Genomic DNA, 27362 nt, shown 5'->3' with positions numbered 1-27362 from the left:
AATTTTTTTATTTAAGTAAATTGTACATTTCAATTTATGCAGGAGATTGAAATAATAAGGTATACAATAACATAAAATGCATTGTATTAATAACATAACCAGAATCAATATAAACTGATGTAGACCACTTCAGTGTTAGAATTCATATCATGTCCAAGGTAAATATCTATGGAGAAAGCAAATATTTTTGTGTCCAGGAAGACTAAGAGAATGCTGCAAAAACTGTCAGTGAATGTGTAATTGCATCACTTGCATTGCCTTTTCTGATATTGGTGCATATTGCTGAGCGTCATGGATTATGTGCTAAATATATCTGACCCTGTTGCAAAAGTACATGTATATAAACTGAGCAGCCATATGGTATGTAGATTGCTGTACGGTATGAAGAGGCTAGTGAAATAGCTGTACTGGTACAATTATCCCATTTCTTTTCACTTCTGTGGTTTGGTCACACATACATGTGTACTATAATCTAACAAAGTACATGCTCCAAGCCACACACATCTGCATGGATAAATGAGCTCATCTCCTTAAACAATTGTGAACATTTGCACACACTGTATGCCTCCTTTCTCCTAATAAGATCATAAAGACATACAAACAAACACACTCAAACAAAGATCACACAGATCTCAAATACACATTTTACATTCCTCTTATTGTTAGTCTGTGCGGAGTACTGTTTTGTTGGATCAGCATTTTGTTAAACATAGTTAGCAAAAGTGATTAAATTACAAAGCTTTTCTAGCTAATTATTGCATGAGTTGTTCTTACTGTTGGTGTCATTTTTCTTTCGGACAGATTTTGAATCATTTTGTCAACAGAAATGTTCACTATCAAAATAAACTCTCTTTCTCAAAACACAAATTAGTTCCAGTGACTTGCCTTTTTTCATCATAAAAATAGAAATAAAAAAGTAAATAATCTTGATAGTATTCATCTTCTCCTCGCCTGCTTATGCTAACCACGCCAACAGACTCCATCTGTTCAGTACCTGTCACAAAAGTAAGCAGAGCCAACAGTGGAGGAGGAGGAAACCCAAATTAAAATGAGATTAGGAAAACAGCAACAGGCTGTTAACAGCTTTTAAATGTTCTGAAATCATATAAGGATGAAAGACCTCATGTGAAGCATCTTCCATGGTGTAGCTACAGAAGTCTTTAATCCTTTGATCAAATGCAAATGTGAAATGTATAAAACATTTCACCCACCAAACACTCGCTATGGGCAGGCTGACAAAAAAGACAACCTTCAGAAGTAGAGCCTTTCAAAGTGCTTCCAACTGCACAGGCAAATGCCTTTTCCCTACTCCTTGCCTAGCATAATACAGTACATAGTTCATTATTTATTGCAGCAATCCTCCAGTTCTCGTTGAGCATTTATGTGAATGTGCAGTAGCAGCCTTTATGTGGACTTTCTGTTCATTAGTCCACCACTACTTGTCACTGCAAGGTTAGGTCATGGTGCTTGTTATGATGGATGGGGCAGTAGTCACTGGATTTTGGCCCTTTTTTCTTTTGCCACCCCCTTTGGCATGCTCCTTGGAGTCCCGGCCACGACTTTTGCCATTTGCTTGTCCTCGATTTTTTGAAGCGGCCCCCCTTTCGCCTAAATAAAAAAAAACAAATTCATACTTTTAGAATACTTTTCATAGAGAACAAATAACTCATTTTAAAAGTATGAAAATGTAAAACACTAACAATATTACAATGCAACAATTAGTAAACTTGGTTTTGAATAATTTGCTGAATATTGTATATAATCTGTGCACTCCCCAAGATTAATTTATGGTTTGTGTATTTTACCGGTTAAAATGAAGTTTTTATTTCTTATTGACCTAAAATAATTTTTTATTTTTTAAACTTAATTTTACTTAATTGCTCCCCAATTTAAAAAACACGTATCTTCATTTTTGGCATTTTTTTGTTTACTACATTATTTGACCATAGCAGCTGTCCTTCACATTATGTAAAATTTTTATCATGAATGGACCAACAGGAATGCTCAAAAAATATTTCAAATAAAATATTTTTACATTGATTTCCAATGAAATGTAAGATTTTTCCTCCTCCTGTAAAGTAATCATTTTTGAAGATACATGTTTTTAATTGGACAGCAACGATGTGTATAATCCTTTAAATAATATTTGTCTGGAATCCATTTACACATTTCATTAAAATGCATCCCTGGTGTGACCAGATGAGATATGATGTTCCTTTCTCACATAAAACACATTAACGCAAGCCAGTCCTGGAAAGTGAAATCATTCAAAACTGGCAAAAACTGTTTGCATCACATCTTGCAGCTGGTGATCTTACATCTAACTGTAGCACAGCCCTGAGTTGTTAACTGGATGCAAGAACATAATTAGGACTTATGGGAAATAATTGTGTCTTCTTTCACAGATAGGGAATATCTGATGTTCTTTCACCAAAAATAACAGCTTTTCATCACGTCCACATTTGAGTCATATCACAATATAACATGATGTCTTACTTTCTGAAAACTTAGGTGTTACTTACAGATGCAAAATCTGCAATAGGTTTTTCATGAACATTGTTCTTAAAATCACATCTTTGCTCAAAAAGGATTAGGATGGTCTATATAACGTGCCTTTGCTCTGCATTAATATAAATACAGTTAGAAGTGTGCAGTATCGAAAAGCTGATTGGGAGTCAGCCCATCATGCCATATTTTAATAATATATTTTTACCAATTGTTTGATTTTCTTGGCAGCACAGTGGTGCAGCAGGTAGTTTTGCAGGGACCTGTGTGAGGAGCTTGGTGTGTTCTCCTCATGTCCGTGTGGGTTTCCTCCGGGTGCACCGGTTTCTTCCCACAGTCCAAAAACACATGTTTTTAGGTGGATTGGCAACCCCAAAAGTGTCTGTAGGTTTGTGTGAGTGAATGTGTGAGTGTGTGTCACCCTGTGAAGGACTGACGCCCCAATCTAGGGTGTGTTCCCACCCTGCGCCCAGTGATTCTGGGTAGGCTCCGGACCCACAGCGACCCTGAATTGGATAAGCAGATACAGACAATGAATGAATATTTGATTTTTTTCCTATTCCTTTTAATTTTGGAGTGCTGTTTTATGGGTACATTTTGTCCATTCCAACATGTTCATAAAGCAGAAAAAAAACCATAATAGGGCAATTTGTATTGTGTATTGTTAAACTGTCTTCAAGCATTTGTATCATTTTGTCCATTGTGTTTGATTTGTGATGTAAAAAAAATCTATTTCATCAACTCTGACTGTAAAGGAAAAGTGCTGAATTATTTGTAAATGCCATCATGATGCAACCCAGCAACATGTGGAGCTGACAGGAAACACACAACAGTGCTCTGTACGCCATAACTGCAGCCCAGACACTAATAATCAAGGCCTTGTGAGGGTTGACGCTCTGGACTGGAGGAGTCTCAACACTTAGTGAGACGAGGCTTGAAGGAACATAATGGCCTTTATAAACACTCAAACTGGCCAAAGTAAGATGCTCTTTCAACAGTCCTTCTCCAGCACACTCGCACAGCTAAGCTCCATGTGTGTATGTCTGTCACTTATTTTAAGTGCATAACTACTTCATCAATGCAAACATCCATTAGAGAGGCTTTCAGGGGTCTAAGGTTAGTGACAGATATACAAATGAGCTTGAATGTGAGATGTCTAAATAAAATACTGTCATATCATAGCTAGGATTATTCAGTAAGTCACACATTAACCTTTCTTGAACATCGATACAACTTTTACATTGGGTATACGAATCACCAGAGGTGAGCTGTCATTTGGTCCCCTTATTATACCAATGCGAATTTTTAAAAACCTAGGTGTTTTAAAGGAATATGAAATGATAACTTTTTTAAAAATGTATCAATTATATGATCATTTTAATTTTATTATATTGTTAGGTCCTGCACTTAAAAAGTTTTGCTGTTATTCAGACTTCTTATAGTGGAGCTGTAGATTAATTTAAAACATTATTTTTAACCTATGTATAAATAGATTTTGAAACTACTTTTGCTTCTAGATGTGTCAATGTTCTATTTCCTTGAGCTTAGGTGACACTCAACCTCTGACATCCAGCAAAGCCACTTGAATTACAGCATTATCTAAACCAAGGGGAAAGGAACACATGCTGGTTCATTTCCCACCAGCTTCAGCAGCACTACTGTAAGGGGGAGCAAGGCCTCTGTGCTGACTGATGTTTGTTATGAAGTTGGTGTTGTGAGTCTCACTGTTCCCTGGAAACCAAGTCAACACTCATATGGTGCTGGAGAGCATTTGCGCGTGTTTGATGACATGAGCCTTACGGCCACTGCATACTCCTGAACCCTCAGTCTGTTCTTTAAGGTCTTATATTCCACAGTCTGACATATACATGCAAAGTCTTCTGTTCTGTGTCTGGCTAACAGTCTGCAGGCTTTAAAGATGAAAGAGAACGGTTTTCACAAAAAAAAAAAAAAAACTATTAGATCATGTACATAATGACAAAGTGAGTCTTTAGGAATACTAGTATAGGCAGAGTAAAACGTATTTCCATGTATCCATAAAATGCCAATATCATCTTGCTCTAAATGCTAAGTTGTGTATTTATCGTGATTGATAAATTAACCTTCAGCCACTGGAAAGCTCAGTATACATTTGACTCTGGTAACACTTCATGGGAAACCACAAATGCAAGACAAAAAGGACAAAAAAAAAATCCACTTTCACATAAAAGAACTTGATATAGTATGTAAATGTTGTTTTAAAAGCAAATCATATAGATTCCCTTAGATCATAAATGGAAATTAAGTGCAAAGACAACTACAAAAAAACTCTTATTCATACTTACATAATTCCCACCCCTACAGTAATTCCCCCTGCTCCACCCCCTCTTTAGTCATATCCATTTCCATCCATTACGTATGTCTCCTTCTATTACACAGTGCCAACAGTCTACGTTATTGTGTGCTTTCTTCAAAACGTGTGAAGCCAGGCACCATATCTTTTCAAACTGCAGTTAACACATCTGGACAGCTCAACACACTTGGAAGGGAAAACGATGTGCCAATTAATTAGTGTTACACTTAACAGTTCACACATATTGTGTTGGAGAGAGGGAGGGTTATCCTACCCACACAGTGAAAGTATAACATGGACCCTGATAATCATTTTACTATATAACAAAACAATTCCTCTCTAAAGTATTTGTTGCTTGCCATGTCTAACACAGAACTAATAAAGGCAGTTTGAATTCAGATCAGGGTCTCACAGATTCTGGTGTTTTTTCATTAAAAATTCCATGCCTTTCAACTGTCACTCTGCACATGATATTAACGTGATTCTGTTGGATTTACTGTGTTGTAAAAATGTTGGTGCTAAGTTCCAAGGTGTAAGTTATTTTTGTCTTAAGACTTAGTTTAGTGAAAATCATTATTTTGACCTGGAAACAATTTGTCTTAACATTTTAGTGTAACTGATGAATCAGCTTTAATGTGTATAATCAAGTGCCATTAGAACATGAACATGTTCTAATTCATACAGATGTTTCAGTAGTGTGCCAGTGAATTTATGGATGTATCATTTTATTGTCAAATTTGACTATATGTTGCTCCAAAGAATTAGGGTCATAGACTGGTAGGAAGGAATCAGTGATCAGGTTTCACTACCAATCATATCTATATAGAACTTGTCAGCTAACATGGAGCAACTGTCTGTGTTTCTGACGTATTTCAAGTGGTAGAGTCTACAAACCAGATCTACTTTTTTACTCACCTAAACTGATGCTCTTATTAACAGGCCTCTAAGAACATAACATAATTGCCTTTTTAGTAACAACGTATCCTAATGCCTGCAGCATATGTAGAAGCTCTTTGCTGAGTCACTGCACTCAGCAATTGCCCGGATACCAGCTGTTTGAAGATAAGCCAAAACTTTGCTTTTGTAAACTTCAGAATTTCCAGTCAAGATGACCACTGGTTTCACATACAAAATTAGACACAGCTACGAAATTATAGGCTTGCCATCCAAGCAAAGGCAGAAATGGTCCGTGGTCTTATCCAATAATTTGGGTTTTCTCAATAGAGAACGGAAATTTGATCATTTGTTGTTATTCCACGTAAATAAATAGTTCTGATAGTATGATGATCAACAATCTGAATTCCCAAAATTGTGCTCATGATGTGTGCCATCCTTACAGAGACGTAAGCATAGTGTAGAAACACATGAAACAACAGTTTCTACTAGTTACATAAGACATTTAACACTGATATTTATTGTGTCCATGGCAATGTTCCGTCAAATTTGTTATTGATGTAGTATAATGATTTTGTCTACTAATAAACAGGTGATAGATATATTTTCAAGCCCTTTATTTAGATGATACTGATCTCATAATCTTTTTCGTTTGGCAGTACTATTCTAAACATGGTCACTGTCCAATTAAAAATTAAAAACACGTATCTCCATTTTTGTGGATGTTCAGATCACTATATCATTTGAACACAGCAGCTGTCGTTCACATTGTGTGAAACTTTCATTTTCATGTGAATGGAGGAATAGGACGGCTCTAAAACTACTTGGAAAAATCTTTTTAAATTGAAAGTTTTTTTTTCCTTTTCCTGCAAAGTTACTATTTTGGAAGACACATGTTTTTCATTGGAGAGAAATGATATTTGATTCCTGCAACAAAATATGTAATAATGTGAAACTCTTGCCTGGCAAAATGTAGAACAAGAAGGTTTTATGTTGTGTGGGAGTTCTGCTGTATTTTAACAAAATATCAAATGAAATATCACAAGCCTGTCAATGAAGGGCTTACCTGGAGAGATACAGATGTATACATGATGTTTTGCACAAGTTACTCCACTTTCACAGGGCCTCTAGTTTATACTGTTTGCTCTGTGAAAACTCCTACTCGGGAGAGGAATTTAGTAGCCACGAGTACACAATCTTAGACTCTGATAATGATGATTTGCAGGCTAAAGTGAGTTTAAAGAAAGCAAAGCCCTCATCAATCAGAAGGAGGGGAACCCTAGCCTCAGGCTCAGTGTGCAGGACACTCATTAGCTTGCCTCTGATAAAGCACTAATGGTGCTGGAGCAGGCTCCATTCATTTATGACAGCGGTGATTACAGCTCCCCTTAATCCAACCTAAACACCAGAGCCTGACAAAAGCAATCATGCATTCAGCAAATTCGGTTTTCGTGCAAACCTATTTATTAAGCTACAGGATGAAGAGAAAAAAAGGGAGTGCTCGGCCAAATCGACACAAAGCGTGAGTACTGCAGACCAGTAAATCATTGTGTTATACAAGCGTTGCCCCCTGTGATTTTTACAGCAGCCCTGTCAGCCAATTCTTGCAGATGTATTAACAGTCTTGCTAATTTAGCACGGGTGCTCATTTACTCACATAAAAAAGAAAGGAAGGCAAGGGGGTCAAGATACCTGACACCTGTGTGTTCATTTAAAAAAAATTAAAGTGTTTTTCTGCTATTCACCCAACTCCAACGCTGAGGTTAAACAAATGAACAGCAAGCATAACAAACTGTGATAACTGTATATTACACACGCCAACTTTAACTTTGCATTGTTCTAGCCCACACTGCATACAAATGTCTTCCCATGTGTTCAAGCCTGGTCAGTGCAACACACACACACACACGTCTCTCTCCGCCCTCTTTCCGACAAGTGGTCACTAAGTTTAAAAATCTGGCAGGCAGTATATTTCTTTTATGGGGTAGTTTATAATATTTCACTGTTAATTATTCTTATGGACCTGGGGCTGAAATTCTTTCCACAATGAGGGCGTCATGCAGTGTAAATTTGCCTCTCATTTCTCAGATGGTGCTGTCATACCCAGTCCTTCGTGTAGCCCACTTCTTCTCTGAAGAAGAACATGCTCCTCGGCCTACTTGAAATTCTTGAAAGAAGAAAGAGCGAGAAACTTCAGGGGATGAAATAGTGGTTCTTGAATTATGCAATCTGCAGTTTTTCACGATTAAAAATTTGTTCTTAACAACCGCGAGGGGCCATGTTTCAGCGCTTATCTATCACTGAATGTGCATGTGCAGCAGTATTTAGACTAAGTTATGAGTTAATGAGTGGTTCAGTTGCACATGAAGTTCAAAAACCTCAAAAGCTTATTTAGCTGCTGTAATCTAACGTGTGAAAATTGATATGAGCAGACTGCTTTCACGCAATAGGACCACCTGGGGGGAAATTGAAGGGAAATTATAAAAACAACCACTTGCAACAGCTAATTTAAGTGCAAATGCACAAAATGATCAGCGACCTTAATAATGATTAGAGCTCTGATGTGTTGCAAGGGAGAACATTTCAAAGTTCATGAAAATGAACTGTCCAAACATGACACTTTTGATTCTGCAGCAAGTCATAAACTCGAACCAGTGGATAGCTAACTGTATTAATAAGCACAGCGGAACTAGACAGGGAACAGTGCACATATTTATTTGAACTCGCCAATTTTTTGCGTTCAAGTCCTAAATGAGGCATTTCACAACAAATGAATGTAACATGTTTAGATTGTGGAAGAAGGGGGAAGCTGAAAGGGACTTCGAACAGGGTTAGGGCCCAAATAGTTTATTCACAACTAGTTTGTACAGCTTGCAGCTCATTTGATTTCCATCTCTACTCAAGTGCCTGAACGTCATATTGCTGTTAACCTCAGACCTCAGTAAGTGAAAACAACCAACACAAGCCTGTCTTCAGATCAAGTGCCAGTGATGCACAGATTACCGGCCAGCTGTACTGCTGTTTGTTTACTGTTCATATTCACAGATTTGTTTATGTTCTATTTTGACACAAACATTGTGTCCTTATGCTACATAAACAAACCCAAATTAGCTTAAGGATGCAGCGTGTAAAGATTCACTTAAGAGTGCTTACACGGCACATCCATGAAGGGACGCGCTGATTGCGAACAGATATACTGCCTTACTGTTTCCACAAGCAAATATTTATTTACCGTTCATGCTTGCAAATATTTCCAAGTTTTAAAACAAAAAACCTAGCTTCTCTTTCACGCTATCAACTCTTTCATGTTCCTCTAGCAATGGCTTACCTTTTCCACAGGGGATCCTCTTCTGCACAGTGCACTTCCGTGTTTCAATCTCTGCAGCACAGGTGGAGGCAGAAGCAGGTCCAGTGACAGTGGCTGGACTTGGGGGCTGCATGGGCTCCCTCCTACGACTCTGAGTACCCTTTTTGAAACCGCATGTTTTGTTTTTCTTCATGCAAGGGCCCCATGGACTCCATTCTCCCAGCTCACATTGCACTAAAACAAAAAGGAAAAAAGAGAGATGAACCACTTTCCTCAGGAGAAAAAGATCAGTACAGGTCAAGAGATACTCCAAACAAATATTGAGGAAAACAGCGAACCCTTAGGAATTCATGTCTGAGATTCAGATTGGTAATATCCAGCATCACTCATATTCACTTGTTCCCACTCACTCAAAGGGAGGGCTTTTGTTATGATTATATGTGGTGGGCTTCATTTATATCCAATCTTATGACACACTGTGAAGCTCAAGTCATGACTTCCATGTGGTCTGAGCTGTTTTCGTTTGGATACAAAATTTCAACATTAAATTTTTTGTTCTTTCTGGGGTTTTGTGAGTATCTGGAGTTTTTATTCTTTTTCTCTTTGCATGGTGGACATTGCAGGGTAGCTGAAAGGAACTTGACACTGCCAGAAACAATCACAGGGAGAAAAATTATATGATAAGAGTTGCTGTACTGACCCCTTGACAAAGGTAAGTGAACATGGGTGATGCCAAAACATAACTTTGTAAAATGAGGCTCTCCGTATAAAAGCCAAACTGCTTGGGGAAGCCAGGGCAGTCTCTGGGAGTAATGCTATTAGCACTCTGTTTGCTTGTTTATGACAGAACAAGTTTCAAAATAAATCAATAAAGCCCTTATCAACCAGCAGGCCCCCCTCCAAGGTTACTTTCACTAGCGATTGAGAAACCCCAGAGAAAATGGGAGAACAGGGTGGAAAAAACTTGTGTAACCCTGCAGGTTTCTTCTCGTACTTGCTTTGATTCCTGTGGAGTGGAGCAAACACTTTATTTGAAAATATATTTTGGTAAGACATGCTTTTCAGGAATGGTAGGGACTTCATCTGTGAATTTAATTCTCTGTATTTTCATAACATCAATACCTGACTTTCACAAGTGAAAAAAAAACAATCACAGAGTTTATGCAGGAAATATTTCAAGTGTGTGTGTGTGAGTCCGTGTCAACACTTCAGATCAAATAAACTGATAATGATATCAATTAGAAAAGTAATAGCAATGTAATAATGTCAGATCTGTATTATCAAATCCTTTAATGCAAGTATTTTTATCTGGGTTTCAAGCTTTGAGGTATAACACAGTTCAGCATGAGTTTGAGAGTGTTCCTTATATAATGTGTGTTACAATTTTGAATTGTGGGGTCACTCACCTATACACTCCATGGTGCTATTGACAGTGGATAAGCCTTCAGGGCAGCTGTGGTGACACCGTCCACTGTAGGAATACAGACCCTCCTTACATTTTGCGCAAAATGTTCGACTAAAGCATTCTGCACAGTTTTCTATTTTGCATTCTGGAGGAAAAGGGAGGCAAAAAAGTAATAGAATTGTAATAGCATTTAAAAGTAAATACACCTTCAGATACATTTTTTTTTCATATTTAAATATATCAGTTGTTCAAAATTTGCAAATATTTTTTTCCAACTCTCAATAAAATATTCATCTCGATCAGTTCCTGCAGCACCGCTTAGGTCCAATTCTGCTGAAGGCGCACACTGTCACTGACATATCATTGTAATTTTTTATGGAGACATGCCACAATATGCAAATATTCTTTAAGGAAACCTGTTTTGTTGGTCATATTTATTCTTTGATTTGAGTAAAATATATGTATGATAGATACTGTTGACCTTCCTTACAGGAAGCTATGATATTTCACGGGCATGTTTAAGAGAAATATGCTGGCTGAATAACCGTTGTTTGGAGATTTATTGGTGGAGGAGGGAAAAACAATCATTGAGAGAGACGATATATGCAGGCATTAGGCTATACCATAAATAACACCCAAAACCTTTTAAAAGCACATGTCCACTCCCGCCCACCCATCTTTTCTTCTCCTTCTTTTTTTTTTTTTTTTAAAAAAAGGCAAGGGTGAGTAAGTCCAGTCCAAGAGTCTTGCACGTCAGAACTGTGTGCGGCTGCTTGCACCTCTGTTTCATTACAAGCCCAGCTTCTTCAGTCAAACAAACAACCAAACTGCTTTAAATTGGAGGCAATTATGAATGCGGCAAGAATGAAAAACAGACACCTAGCAACAGGACTACCAGTATACGCTTCCCCACCGTATTCCCTTCACTATTATCTCATTCTGAAATTACAGGAGAGCCAATGTTTCATTTGTTCCTTTGCAGTTAAATCCATGTCACGTAACGTTTCATAAATGAATCCAACAATCTGTGTGATCTGAATGCCTTTATCTGTAGATGGCGTCCATGCAATATCAAATTAACATCAGGCAAGGTTTTAAAACATGGTTCCACTGAGATGTTAAATACTCTGGAGATATGGAGAAGTCTAGCTTACAGCATGGGAACCTGTCAAAAAAGCATTTTGAGTAGACACTAGGGTAGTTATATCTACTCCACTGGGTCTGGGCCAAAGACAGGAGAGGTCTTTGGAGTATTCTAGCTACATGTTTTTTTCTTATAACCTCTGCTCTCAATTACTACTTTAAAAAGCTTGACAACTAAATTTGACATTTGTGATGTTTGGAGAGAATACTTTTTCACTAAAGCATTTACAAATGTACCCTTAATGTAAGACAAATGTTGCTAACAAGACACCTTGGGGATTTTGAGATGAATCAAATACAAGCAGCTGATTGAATAATTACAGCGGGTTAACCACTGAGGGGTTTGTGTCGAAAAGTTGAAATGAAGGGCTAACATGCACTGAGTCACCGCAATCCAGTAGAACACAGAATATGAAAGCAAAATAAGTATTACTATATTGTTTACCAATTTTATCTGCACTCCTTTGTTTTCCTCTTTTCTAATTCAGAATAAATATACAGATATGTATTATCGTGGTCTAAAGAAAAACATGTATTTTGTCTAATTTTAGTTTATTTTATCATTTGAAGCAATTTTCCACCACAGCAGGATGGAGTTACATGATGAATGGAACAATAGAAATGCTTCAAAAACACTTGGAATAAAATCTTTTTATATGGACTTCCATTTTAAACATTTAAGAAGTTGTTTTTCCTTCTCCTTTAAACACTATTTTAGGGATACATATTTTTCTTTGGACAATGACGATATATGATACAACTTTTTCTGTTTTCTATATTATGCCCAATACAACAGATTGAAAGGGTCTAGTAATGTTTGTGTGGAGACCACACTTGCAAACATACCTTAATTAAACAAAGCAACTGTGATGTGAACTGTGTCTCGGTTCGTACAGAGAATAATTAAGGAGAGTGACTATCAACAGAGTAAAATTGCTTTATAGTGTGAAAAAGGCTTTGGCTGGGAAATGCAAACACCACAGGGCAGTGCCTTTCACTGTCATGTCTGAATTGAGATTACCTTTAATGACCATTTAGAAAAGAAAGTCTCACACTAACATCTGAGAGACATTAAGTAATGTGCTGCAAGACTGTATCTAACAAAATAAAAGAGCATTTTCTTCCTGAAACTAAATACAAGGTATTTAAAGCTGATGTTTGCACTAATTGGCTATCAAAATGTGCACCTTATCTCAAACAGGAAAAGTTAAAGTGAAAATTAAGTTTTTCTTTTTGATCTTGGTTACATGGCTGTGTTATGTATTTCATGTGCTAGAAATCATACCAAGCATAGGCAGTTAATACCCTAGCTGAGCATTTAAGCTTTGAACCTGCAGCTTTCCAAAGAGAGTCACATGCAGGCACATTCTGACAGCCAGGTTTTCTTAGGCCATAAACCTATGGAACCAATTGAGTCAACTTGCAGGGTTTTGATCTGCAGGCAAATGGCAAAGTGGGGATAGAGGCAGGGACTAATTGCATATTGATTGATGGGCACATACTAAATGACGGCAAAAGTGTTGGGTCACATTAGGATATTTTTTTCTCTAAATAATTACAAAATATGTAACATAATGGTAAATTAAATCAATTTAAATCTACCAACTCTCAAAGTATAAAGAATAATAACATTTGGCTATTAATCTACCTCCATAGAGTTGCCATCAGTCAGTATATAAGAGACAGTGTGCAGCAGTTTATCCTTGCTTTACTTTCCTTGACATTCCTTCAGTCACAGTATTTTTTCATAAGAAAACTTAGTAGAACTTAGAATGTTCCAATTCAATAAATGTAGTATGAAATACTATGATGAGAAGAAGCTAAAAAAGGGAAATCCCTTTAAAAATGTAGATAGATGTAATGCTTGAGTAGAAAAAGGTGGTCAAATTCTGAACTAACATGAACTCTGCATTTCCAGGCCAAAGTAATAATGTAGACTTCCTTACAGAAACAGACAAACAGTGTATTACCAATGTTTTGCTTTGGATTTTTTCCCTGAATCCTGTTTTTCACCCACAGAGTAAGAGGAAACAGATCGCTGGCTCGGCTGTGCTGGGTAAGACACATTGGTTTAAAGCCACTGGTGGAGTTCCTCAGTGAATTACAAATAATGAATGATTCTCTATTTTCAAACGAGTGCCCTTAAGCATGAGACATGTCATTAAACTGACTTTTGTAAATCATCCATTTGTTTTATTTCTACACTATGCTGAAAAGGACAAGTACTTGAAAATCTTCATGAAATTTAAATTAAGAAATTAGCAAAAGGTTTCAGTTACTGCAGCAGCTACATTTGAGATTTGAGAAAAGTCCAATTAACATTTTCACATTACGATCTATCTAACAGCCCAATGTTATTTTCAGTAGATTTACAAATTGTGCAGCAAATCAGACCAGTTCAAACTATTCAAATTTTTAAGCTTAATGAAAATTAAAAATGCTCCTTTTTTAGTCACAACAATACTCACGTGTGCACCTGTTCACATCTCGATTTCGAATGCCATAATATCCTACGGGACAGGTGGCCAGACACACCCCTATCTGACGGATGTCATTCCTCTCCAGAAGGATAAAAAGGCGTGGTCGACATTTTGTGCATCCGTTGTATTCAGAACAGCTTTCACAACCACTGGAGCAAGATGGTGGTACTTCAGTACTTGCTATAAGAACATAGAGAGAGGACAAAAAAAGAATAATTAATTATTATTAATATTTACTATTATTGTTATTATTATTTATCTCCCTTGTCATCTCCTTGAATGATAAACAAAATGCCATGTCTGGTTTTCCTTTAAAGTTACTCCAGTTAAACAGTACTAAATATAATACATGCAAAATGCTCAGAAAAGCACACTGTGGTATAACTTAAGGTAGCATAATAGAGTTTTTCCCAGACCATTCTCAGATTATTTTTTCTAGGATGATGCTAAAACAGAGAACTTATACCACTGTATAACCTCATATGTGTGCTCAGATGTCTTTTATGTATACATACTTGAAATATTACTTTGACTATGGCAAAGAATAAATAAATAAAACTACATTCTGTAGACAATAGAAGAAATAAATGATTGTGCAAAGTGCTCATCCTGCTTCTGGGGCCAATTGCTGTCAAAACCACAGTCATCTGCACTGATTTATGGTTCTGTATAGTGTATCAGCTCTAAATATACACACTCTGAAGGCAATTCATCTGTGAGGCCTGTCTCGCAAAGATAAAGTTGATGGTAAAAGTGTTAAAAATACACCTCTGTGAATCAGCAGTACCCAGGGCGATACAAGACCAATTGGGATGCAGGCAAGTAACTCCTTCTCTTATCACTCATTATTATGATAAAAGAAATCATTACTGCATAATATTTAACTGACAGCAAAGGTGACAAGTGTGTGCGCTCAGGTGTCATATATCAATTTTGACCACACTGCTATAGTTATCAGTTTGTTTCTTACAACCCACTGGAATGTTCTCTCCCTGTCGTGCTTTTTCTCATCCTTATCTAACAGCAGTATATGGGGCAGGGAGAAAATGACAGATTTGCACTGAATGTATAGTGAGAAGCCATACACACATGAAGAATTTCTGCTGACACAAAAGACTCTTAAAGTCCAGGAGAACATTTTTATATAAGAAAAAAAATGTCCTCTTTTGTATATAAACCACATACATCAGTTATAAACTGCCACCAGGCAAGAAAGCCCTCAACCAGTTATCAACAAAACATACATTAGAATAGCAACCACATAACCTTTACTGTTTCACCCATGAAACTTAGTACAGAACTCCACCTCAAAGTGAGTTTGATCAGTGATTCTATACATAAGCACCTTTTCATAAGCATCATTTACACTTCTGGCCCAGAAACTCATCAAGCATACAGACATTCTTCATTTGATCACCACAATCATGCAATTCACTTAAACATGGGAGAAAGTAAAAAGTCAAATATGAAACTAGCATGGATGTTTGGGGCAAATCATTGTTTTGATTGAGTTTATGAAACAGTGGTTAGCCAAACAGTGCACAAACAGAGACATGACTGTGCGTAGTCACAAAAGGAAAAAAAAAAAGCAGCAGTAGCCATCTCTGTAATGGAGGCATGATTTCAAGACATGGTTCAGCTCATCTGGAGGACAGCATGCAGAGAATGTGATAAGACCATAAGTTGAATAACCTTTGTGCCCAAAAAGATCATGGACAAAGTTAAGCTACATTAATATGAAGCATAAATCTGCCTGCAACTTTCTGCTGTTGCTTAAACATCCTGGAGGTAATAAACGAGCGGAGGACAAATGAACTGCAGTCTGTTTTCCTCAAATGAAAACAGTAATTTTGCTCAGCTTAGCTGGACATCACAAGCGAGGCATTTTTGGCCTAAAAGTCAGTTCTGGCCAAGAAAACACACGGAACTCTGATTTTCCAGGAATATTGTGTGGATAGCTGCTTGCATTAGTGCAAGTTTGATGACATCTAGGGCACAGTAATAAAACCCTATAAAAAACAAAGGGACACTGGTCTAAACTGCATTTAAACTTAGTGTAAATTGTCTTTATTTCATTTACACATATGATTTAAGTTCACTTACTCAAAAGAAAGAAGGGGTTCTCACCTCGTCATTACCAGGTAGAAGACTTGACCATCTATTTCCTGGATCACAGACTGCATCAGGCAATGTGCCATAATACTAAGATGCAGAGGCATCTAACTTTTCTAAATCAATCTGCACTATAAACACAACTAAACATGCAGGCAAAATGAAATGTAGATGTTTTTGTTGCATTGATTTAGGTATTTTTAGGTTGCCAACAAGTACTAAAATTTGACAGTAACTCTGCCTGTTGTGAAATAGCGGCTGTCTGAACTGTGTTCACCCGTAAAACTGATGAAACAATATTAAAAATAATGTCTTCACAGATTTGGCACAAACATATTAGATAACAGTGCAGACATTTAGGATCCACCTGAGAGATTTTGGGGTTAAACAGTGCAAAATGGTGTGATGCAGGAGATGCCACAATTTCTTTAGACATTTCTTCAAAACTCTCCGTTGATGTTTAAAGGCATGTTTACTTTCTAATGAACCAGCTGCAAATGCAGTGCTCACATTTATACAGCAGTTGTACTGAAGGAGTATACTCTGCTTTGTGTCTACTGTTTAATTAACTATAGCACTCTGTAGAGTGTAGAGGGAGCTCTGCAATACTTCACAAATTACATATTTATATTTATATATAAATAACATATGACAGAATGAATGCAAAGTTAAAACACAAAACATTTATTGATTATTAAGGTTTGATATAAACCAGGAGATATTTAATTTAATTTGGAATGGTGTGTTATTTTATTTTAAACAATATGATGTTGCAGAGTAGCAGGGAAATCTAAAACTAACTTTCATTAATAATATATCTTTCATATACTGAAAGCCAGTTCTTTTGTAATGTCATAATTCACATCTCATTTGTAATGAGACAGATGTCTTTAAATATTATGTTTTCAATTTGTCACTGAGGCTTGTGATAACTTTCTGAACAGCATCTGTCAGAGCATAGGAAATCACTTTGTACATGATACAAAGCAAAACATGCTGAAAAACATAAACAGCTTAATATAAACCAAAGTGAGCAAAGTAATTAAAGAAAGGAAGAAAACTATGAAACTGTGAGCTATAATGATCCATATTTGTGGAGTAAACAAGGCTGAAAATAAACGAATAAATTTTTACTGCTGCAGTTAAATGTTTATAACAAATGCACCCTTGTGATGTGTAGATGTGATCCTCTAGCAAACTCTGTGATGAGAGTCCGTGTGTGTGTGAAGGAGAGAGAAAGAAATAAAGAAAAGAGAGAGAAAGTAAGACAGATGTGATGACTCACTGCGTCTGTGCCTCCTTCCTCTGGAGAATTTGAGGCTATCATTGTAACCCATGGAGCTGAGGAAGACCACCGCCAGTGCCACCAGTCCCAGCTGCATAGTCTCTGCTGCCCAGCTGCGCTGGGTCTCCCCCTGCAGGCAGATGTATGCGGCGATGGGAGGGGGGGTGCACCCCGTGCACACTGTGGCAGGTGGAGCACTCTAGTTCCAGTTGTGGCCGGCACTGCCTCTAGCAGCTGCACGTCTGAGCACACCCAGGGCACTGGCCATAACGCTGAGGATGAGAATGATGGAAGTAGTTCAGGTGCTGGAAGATGGGCTGAGATGAAAGTGTGAGCTGAAAGGCCACACTGCCCTTTTCAACCCATAAAGCTGACCAGTGCTGGAGGCAGCATATGACTCAAAACCACAGCGACTAGGAGATGCTGGTGCAAGTGAGCGCCCCAGCCCAGGAGCATGTGTCTTATTAGGGATGAGGGAGGAGGAGGGGAGAGTGAAAAAAAAAAAAAAAAGATGGAGAGATGTCCTGGAATCCTACGTGTGACAACACATCTCTTGGTGCCAAGACCTGCTGGGGAGAGAGAAGGAGATGGAAAGAAAGTTGGAGAAGGTTGGACAGGAGTGGGTGGAGAAAGGAAGGAAAAACACAATAAGACATAAGCTTTAAAAAGTGCCATGTCAAGACTGCATGTAAAAAGATTAGATGTGTGGAGCATTTGATTTTCTCCAGTGAATTATCTTTTAAAGCACTGAATTATTTGACTAGAACCTTGACTTGAAGAAAGGAAAGTAAATACAAAACGTAAAAATATACCATAAATTATGGTATTACATTACAGTGTTTCTTCATCTTTTAATACATTTTTCATTTTAACCTCTTTTCATTTCAGCTCTTGTAAAAATCATATCGGATGATTTGTAGGCATTGTCTCAAAACCTGTACAACAATGTCTGCCTACAGACACTATATATTAATACTGGGTCCACATGAAAATCAGAATTTCTGCTTTATTAAATCATTTGCCAGATACAGTATATTCATATGGGTAAAAAGGGCATAATGCTTTAAAGTAGATTCCTGTTGAACTAGACACGGCTGCTGTTTCTTGGCATCAAAGCTGAGGCCAATTCTACCAAATCATTAGCAGTCGTGGCACAATGAAACAAATACCACAAATAGTTTTTGGTCAGTGCACTTCAAGTTGCCTTGTTGAGAAGGGTGATGAATGAAAAAACATGTTTACTCCATTTCTCTGAAAACAATGAGGACACAGAAGCATGTATTTTTTACTCTGAAAGCTGAGAAAATCGTAGCACGAGAGTCGGACACTAAATTATCCCAATTGTCACATCCTTTTTACGATAGAAAAATAGATTAGAGAAGCTGATCCTAAATTGCTGATTCTTACATTCCCGAAGAAATGGATGGCTGGTCTGAAAGTACGTAAGAGAGAATTCATGCCTGGAAGTATCTAGGAAAGCAGTGCCATATTAGGCCATAGTTCCTTTGGTCGTTGCGTCGTTGTGAAAGTGATGAAGGCATGTGCTGATTCTTCGCATACCAAAATACACCAAATGCAGACAGCATTACAAACAATTAAACTTCATTCAGCATGATTCAATTGCTCCATTTATATATGGCCATTTGTTACAATGATAAGATCACATTTTTCTAACTAATGTATTTTTCCTTTACGTATAGGAGGTTTCCGTGAACTGAGTGGCGTTATTTAACCCATTGTTCAATTATGATCAAAAGTAAACAGAGAAAGGCCAGACATACAAGACAAAGACTGAATTTCCTTTGCATAGTCTGCAGGCTAAGAGAACAGTAATCTGGGCTGATCTTGAGATCAACCAGACAGCCTTTCTCAGGCAGAAGATGAAAATACACAAGCTCATTTTTGAGGGGGAAAAAAGTCCTGTTGTGGAAATAATTCAAGCTGTTGTGAAAAGTTATGGATGTGAAGCGGTTCAGTGTTTAATTACAGAGAATGATAGATCATCTGAACACATTTCAGAGGGGAGACTCTTTCTATGGTTTAGCTCTGGTAACAACTTGTAGAGTGTCCACAACAAACTAACCACATTATTGGTTTACATGCACATTTTACAATCTGCCATATGCTAACATTGTAATAAAATCATCAGCATGTTTCATTCAGATCACATCGTTGACGTACACTAACTAACTCCATCCTGCATGCTGCCATAAGGGCAGGTGTTTGATTATCACTTTGGAGGGGTCACATGAAATATCAAAGAGGTAGTAACATGAAATATCACGTTACTTCCTAAAATGCAGCCAGTGAAATCACACTTAATAAAATCCAGAAATCTCTTGCCTAAAGCCAATATTGTGGCCAAGGAAATGATTGTTAACACACACAAAGACATGGACCAACAAACACAAGAACACAAAAACAGACAAATGTATGAATGTGTAAAAATTGCTGGATTGTCTCCATCTTCCAGATTGAACACTACATGAATGAGAGTGAGCTCTGAGACATAGGCCATTACCTTCACATCATCTCCACATCATTACCTTTATCCTACTCTGCTGCAAAGGGCATCCCCTCTATTCTAAACGTTTATTTGTCTTTGACACTGAATAATAGACAAATGTCTTTAACACCTTCGTCATATTTATTAGTATGAGCCAAAAACTCCCAGCGCCTGCTGTCTGAGGCCCAAGTCGAAGATATTAATTGGGAGTGATGTGTCATGTCTGACACAGGCATATGTCATTGCCCTGGAAGCAGGAAAGCCATTGTGTAATATAGTTTCCATTCACATATGACCAGTAACTATTTTGATCTGTCAAATTCAGTGCATCTAAACAAAGAAGCTATAAATATGTTTTTAACTTTCACAATACAGAGAGACAGAGAGAGAGAGAGAGAGAGAGAGAGAGAGAGAGAGAGAGAGAGAGAGAGAGAGAGAGACTGAAAAAATGACTTTCTTTATCTATAATCTTATCTACTTGAAGATGTCTTACTATACTTGCCTTTTGTTGCCCTAATAAGGCAGGCCTAGTAAGGGTTTTCAAGGCATATTCTGTACATGAGCGATCGTCTCCTTGCGTGGCACTTAGACACTTCAACTTTACTTGGAGCTCTGTCTTTGCCTCCTCATCCATTACGTTCTTCCCCATTGCCTACTTTCAGCCCACAACAAACTGAAACTAGCAACTGAAACCCTTCATCAAACACTCAGGAGATTAAATTGCCCGCTTTGTAAGTCCTTTTGATTTATTAATAATTTAAGCAACAATGAAAGAGAGCTGCCACCAAGGGAGAGCACTCAAGAGGGCACACAAATAACCCATTCTCCCTATTGGCGTGATAAAATGAGCCTTACAAAGCCAGAGGATGTGCAGTATACCTGACAAAGCCGGCAGAACCAGCCATCCCTTTTTTTCCCTGAGCACATAAAGCTTTATTCGATTCCAGGTCAAAAAGTGCTACAGCTCTGCATAATCCAGGGCACTACATTTAGCAGCAAGTTAAAGCAGAACCATGAAAAGACCCAAGCAATAAACAGGCCATAAACACAGTGAGTAATAAAATACTGCACAAAGCAAGAGAGATGTCTGGTCTATTCAATGCCAAAAAATTATGACTTAAAAGCCATACATTACAGCAAGAAAAGCAAATCCAAGTCAATTAATAAGTGTTTTTTTTTTTCTTTTCCAGGCAGACTTTTAAACACTCGTATCAGTACAGTGATCTTACACTTCCCTTTTTAAGGGTACATAGCTTTGCCATATAAATCCTGTAGATTATGGACATAAGTAAAAGAGTTTAATCTCTTCAAATCCATAAAAACTGTGAACACCGAGGGGGTGGCACTGTAAAGTAGAAAAAGCGTAAAATACAATAAAATTTACCTTTACAATTTTACACAACTCCTATTAGGATATTTGCCCCCATAAAAATATATATGTTACATCTGCACTGGCTCACACCTGGCAAGATCACATACCACAGCAGGAGCCACACTCATTTAGGTGCTCAGCTCCTGCACTATATGTTAAAAGCGCTGCAAATGCAGAACAGATGTGGATCTACCCTGAACTTCCTTCTTCTGTCCTATTACACAATAATCTCTCATCATTCAGGGCAACACAGTGAACCTAACAGCACATTGTTTTCTTTGGAGTAAAATCGTCTTGCCAGGGTTTGCATCAGATAAGGAATATGCCACACTAACGCTCTTCACTTGATATTGTCATTGTTGCAACTAAAATCCTATCTCTATAAGATTACTTTACTGAAGAAGGAAAGCGAACATTCCAAACCTTAAGTAGACATAAGCTAACTAATATATTCTGGCCATTTTCTAATTTAATGATTGGCTGAGCAAAGGGAAGCTGACATATACAAAAATGTATAATGTGTGGATAAAAGTTTTGTCTGAGATCAAGCATTATTAAGACCAGAAATATCTGCATACATATTTCCTCAAGTACATTTTGGTTATTTATGTATACAGTCCCAGTAAAATGAAGTAATTATAAACCATTTGAGATTTTCATTTCAGCCAATGTACCGTCTAAACGTCCTATCAACTAAACAGAAATGACAGCCATAATATTTTCTCTTTGTCCACTGCAAAAATATATCTCCATTTTTTAAATTGTACTAGTTGTCTTTGAACTTGTCCAAATGTATGTTGAGGAATGGAACTATCATATTACATTAGCTTAAAGGAAAGCTTAATAATGGGTTTGTCTTGTGTTGTGCGATACTTTTTTGGAGTTATATAATTAGTGATTTTTTTTCTTGCTTTGTTTTGGAATATTTTGGTCAGCGACAATTTAATTAAATCATTTTAACATTGGCCATGGCTGTAACTGTCTGTAGTTTGTTTATTTGTATGCAATCTGTATAGACATTGGTCTTCACCGTGCAGTATGTGTATTTTGCTAAATGACTCTATACATGGATAAACCCATCTACAAATGTTTCTCCTTCATTCATGCTAGTGTTCTGGTTCCTCTGAAGGGAAGAGGAGGCAGCTTCCCTAATCTTGCTACAGATATTATAGCAGGTAATGCAGTGTATATACAGCAATGTCTGAAAAATATATCAGTTGCAGACTATTGTTTTTGCAATGATCCTGAGATGCAGATTGATTCTAAGTGACTTTCCTCCATTGCAGGTCCTTAAAGAATTACAATCTCATAAACTGTCCACAGGCAAAATAATGACAATAGTGTTAGAAATATTCATGCATTGTTTCAAAACATATAAATGAGGGTATCTCTATCAGCACAGTTATCTCTCAGTGTCAGAGCCTCACAGTGGATAGAGTATCGGTCACTGAGGTCAGGGGAGGGCAACAAAAAAGGTTGAATCCTATAGGCTACAAGTCTGTCCTGTGTTTCAGAGCTGGATTTATGAACTTGTAGATCAGTGCTGGTGTAAAATGGCAAAATAAATCTTTTGTTCTCTAGTATCCTTTCTTTTTGACATGTATGTGCTGAAACTCTAGAACTTGATACAACATATAAAGAGCATGTCCTAAAACAAACAGGATGTTTAATAGACTCAGATGGAGGCATTTAAGGGGGGTTCATATTTCAGCCTGACAAAGACCTCCAAAATAGGGGAAAAAAACCTAGAACACAGCAATATTTTGAATAATATTATCATTTTGCTTTGCCTATTTAGAGTCATTATTTGGCAATAATAATAATAATAATAATTATTATAATAACAATAATAATAATTTGTGCAAATATTTCAGCAAATAAAAAATAAAAAGTGTATATATATATAGGGAGAGAGAGAGAGAGAGAGAGAGAGAGAGAATGAGAGAGAGAGAGTTAAAATGTTTTATTTGAAATATTTAAGAACTAATAATAATCTAATTAAGTGTGCACTAAACACTGACAAATACTTAAAGCTATAGGCATTTATGAGAAATCAACATATTGCTGGAGAATGAAAAATGTATTCAAAAACAAACAGATATATTCAAAGAGAATATGTATTTAACCTACCTGCTGTTTGTTGCCAGACTTATTAATTTTCTGCTGGTACGAATATCAGTGCAGTTTATGTTGATATCCTTGTGGGTAATTCGTACACATTGGCCAATATGTGTGTATATGTGTGTGAATGTATGTGTGTGTGTGTGTGTGTGTGGGCTTAATTCAGGCTCCAGGTCCCTAGGGACACACACTTCGCATCAGTGCTCTCTGACAGTCCCATATATGTGATGTCATTCCAGAAATCCCTGGAAGTCTTGCCAAAAATCTGTCAGCCAACACTTTAAAAATGATAAGCTGTGAAAAAATTAAAGTGAGTGACAATGTCCTAGATCCATTCAGCTGCGTGTCGAGCGGAGCTGCTCACAGGCTTCATGCACAGCGCGCCGCTCTGTAGTCATTCTACTGTAAACTTCACATAAATCCACTTTTAAAGCCCCGGAAAGCATCCAGCTCGCGTTCACAGCTTCAGTCCAAGCAAGTTTGCATCCAACTCCATCCAGTGCAGTTCAGCGTGCGCAGGCCGGGGCTGGTCCCGCCCCTAATATCATCACACAGAGAGAGAGAGAGAGAGAGAGAGAGAGAGAGAGAGAGAGAGAGAGAGAGAGAGAGAGAGAGAGAGAGAGAGAGAGAGAGACACACACAGAAGACAGTTGGAAAGTCTGTGATGGACTTCTCCTGGACTGGTGTTCTGATATAAGACTGGACCTATGTCAATGACCTTTAACAATATATATGCTTTAAAAATATCCAGTAGTGTGATACAACAGAGAATTAAGCAAAGTGGTGGTTACCCTTAGATTTTCAGATTAAAATCTCTTACACATCCCTTAATGAATTAGACACATTTGGTTTGTTTCAGTTATGAGTTATACCCTGAAAGTTCATATATTGTCAAATTGTTTTACTCATATTTAATATTGTTTCATATGGAATTGACATAGTACTCGCGTGACACAATATACCTTTTAATACGACATTTTTTTCCTAATTCTCTTAGAAATAAACAGTGCATGTTACTGTACTTTTAAGACGACATAAATGAAATACTTCTTATTAAGTTCCCATCAAAAGAGTGGTGCTAAACAGCGGGGGGATTAACTGGCAGATTATGTCAATATGCAGGAGTTTTTACGCCAGGAAACTGTGGATTCAATCCAGGTTAGTTGTGTAGCTTAGCTTCCATGGACACTGACAGTGTTTACTGAAGAGTTTTTTTCATGGTTGTATTTTAAATTATATGGGCCCTTAAAAAATACTGCAGTGTTTATCGGTACAACCGTTGTATAGTTCTATGAACACAAAACAGAATAATTCAATAGATTACATAAATGCCCGTTTGCATGGTCAACGCTATTTTCTCTCTAGAATGGAAAGATCCCTTGAAGAATCATTTTCTAATGGTTTTACATCGCAACAAGGGCTCTGCTATTGTTACCAGTCCTAGGACTTCTTTAGATAATAGTTTATCTAGCAGCTTGAGTGAAAAACAGTCAGCATGACAGACTCCAGTAGACACATTCCCCTTAAAGTTAGTAATAAATAAGACACAGAGGCTCTCGTATATACAGCCAGTACATTAGGCTACCGTAGTCCTATGTCTACAGTTTTCTAAGCGGATGATGCAGAGGTGACAGAGGATGAGCTACGTGGACTCGACCTACTTTTTAAATGTGGGTCAAAGAACTAACTTCCACTACACCAACGCCTGTCATAGTAACATCCATCTCTATCGTAAACATTAGAAATATATCGCCTCAGTTCTGCTTCAAGACAATAGAGACATATCCTTTTTACAAGCCTATCTATCTTGCAAAATAACGTTGTATATAACATTTCTTTACCTTATCGCGGAAACTGGACTGATATAATTTCGCGCCACTTTTTATTTAACCAATCCGGTGGCACTCTGAGACAGCGACGAGCTGAAAGAGAATTCTCGAAACGTCTTTTATTTTGCAAGGGCAGATACGCGATGTTTGTTTTAAGTGTGTGGTCCATTTATTTTACATTTCTATTTACAGCAAACTAATGTATTATGGAGAGAAATTGCTCTAAAAATACTTGACAAATGTTAAAATCGTATTTAATGGCTAAGAATGTTGACACACACAAGGAGTTAGTTTCAGACTGTTTGTGACTCTCTAGTCCGGAACAGAATATAGTAAATATACACATCACTTACGCAGAATACACAGTATATTCAGTATAAAATACGCATACTACACAATATTACAAGGGCAATAATTATAGTACAATAAATTTTATTTTATTTTATTTTATTTTATTATTATTTTATATTTTTGCTGGACCTCCTACCAGGCCTAGAAGAGGCATTTTCCCTTACTGACTGATTGACTGGTTGACTCTTAATGTTGAAACGGGCATATGCGTGTAGGAATATTATTTCACATTCGCTGTTAGTTCAGCCATATTTCACAAGGTGGCGCTACTACACCGTCTGTTGTTAGTTCAGCCATATTTCACATAGCTCTTTTCCAACAATGAGGGAATGAAACAGCTGTAGTTAATGAACTAATTTGAAACCATGCAGTGCTTTTCCACCAATATAAACTGGTTTGCGAACAGGAAAAAATTAGTTCCCAGTTGGAATCAAAAATAGTAGATTATTCAGCATGAACCGTGGCTTCATCCGTGGGTGTCTCGAGGTTCAGTAACCCAAAAAAAAAGAGCTCAGAGCCTCACAAACAGCCTTATCACCCAGTGGAGCTAGACGATGTAATTTACAAAGTTTCATATAAATAAATAATAAGAAATAAAACAGGAATGCTCATTTGTGTGTGTTTCTGGGGCTGTGTTTGACTTTGCATTAGTTACGTTACTCTGCTGTTCAAAAGCTCAACAGGACGGCAACATTTACACACATTATATTTCACAGAGAGAGGAGGACTGCTGAATTTGTCTTATTTCAGAGTGTCTTTGCCTGAAATACTGCAAGCACATGCTTTACTCTAACTAGTTACATTGAATAAATAAATAATTGTAATTCTTAAAATCAACAAAATGTTCTTGGTCTTCTTTGTTCTTTGGCGGTAGATCATCTAGTATTTATTTTTAAATAAAATATACAAGAAAAACACTGATGCCAATGTTATATATTATGAAAAAACTTTTGCTCAGTTATTCAATCCTGCATTTATTAGTCCTACCCTTTCTGTATAACACAATCATATAATAAAAATTATTATTATTATTATTATTATTATTATTATTATTTTGGCAGGGTGGATCCTATGTAAATATCAATGGCTATGTCGCAGAATGAGCAATTGAATTCAGATATATACCACAGAAAATGACCTGGGTGATATTATAAGATTGTGGAACTCTTGAAGGAATGATGACCTAAAATTGACTAATTTAAAGTCCAGACGCACTTCTCTGATAACGCTGCAGATTCGCAGCAGAGTGAGTATAATGGGATTAAACTTCAGGTAGAATGTGAAAAAATAAAAAATAAAACTGAAAACTTGCTGGTATATTTTGCTTAGTCAAGTTTATTTAATAAACTAAGCACACACACACACACACAGACACACACTTTGTGGGGTGTAGTTTCCCAGGTTAGATTGACTTAGAAATACATTTCTTGAGTTAGAAATACATGTGTTTGGTTTTCATAGATATATCACAATTTTATGTGAAAATAAATACATTTGTTTAAATTTACATTGTATATATTTATATATAAAGTCACTGTCTCGAATGTAAAATCTATTTTAATCTGCATTTGCGGATCAAGTAATCCACGTGTTTTCCTCTCGCGAATTTTTGGATTTCACCCGATCCAAATACAGATGCAGCTGGCGGCCAGCCAGCACTGTTGTTTTAGGACAACTTAAATGGAGAGGCATTATTTGCACAATATTTAATGTGGAAGTT

The 27362-nt window shown here is 37.1% G+C and overlaps 1 protein-coding gene across 1 annotated transcript; it reads right to left on the bottom strand.

Moving 5' to 3' along the window:
* rspo1 (R-spondin 1) lies at positions 1-23944 on the bottom strand. The gene is made up of 6 exons (XM_066683393.1): positions 23472-23944; positions 17464-18032; positions 14055-14246; positions 10445-10588; positions 9060-9272; positions 1-1608 (listed from the first exon to the last, which is right to left on the bottom strand). Exons 2-6 carry the CDS (start codon positions 17558-17560, stop codon positions 1454-1456), a joined length of 801 nt encoding a protein of 266 aa, XP_066539490.1. The 5' UTR covers positions 17561-18032; positions 23472-23944; the 3' UTR covers positions 1-1453.
* Between the last annotated feature and the right edge of the window lie 3418 nt (positions 23945-27362).

This window comes from Hoplias malabaricus, chromosome 10 (genome assembly GCF_029633855.1).
Source record: "Hoplias malabaricus isolate fHopMal1 chromosome 10, fHopMal1.hap1, whole genome shotgun sequence".
NCBI lineage: Eukaryota > Metazoa > Chordata > Actinopteri > Characiformes > Erythrinidae > Hoplias > Hoplias malabaricus.
Note: the sequence above shows the minus strand (reverse complement) of the source record. Positions and strands in the feature narration are given on the sequence as shown.

Excerpts from the sequence above, each read along its gene's own strand:
- rspo1 (XM_066683393.1), bottom strand. The coding sequence starts at position 17,560 with ATGCAGCTGGGACTGGTGGCACTGGCGGTGGTCTTCCTCAGCTCCATG. Across the intron at positions 14,247-17,463 it reads AGGAAGGAGGCACAGACGCA|CAAGTACTGAAGTACCACCA; the intron begins GTGAGTCATCAC and ends ATGTTCTTATAG. Across the intron at positions 10,589-14,054 it reads AGATGTGAACAGGTGCACAC|AATGCAAAATAGAAAACTGT; the intron begins GTGAGTATTGTT and ends CTTTTCCTCCAG.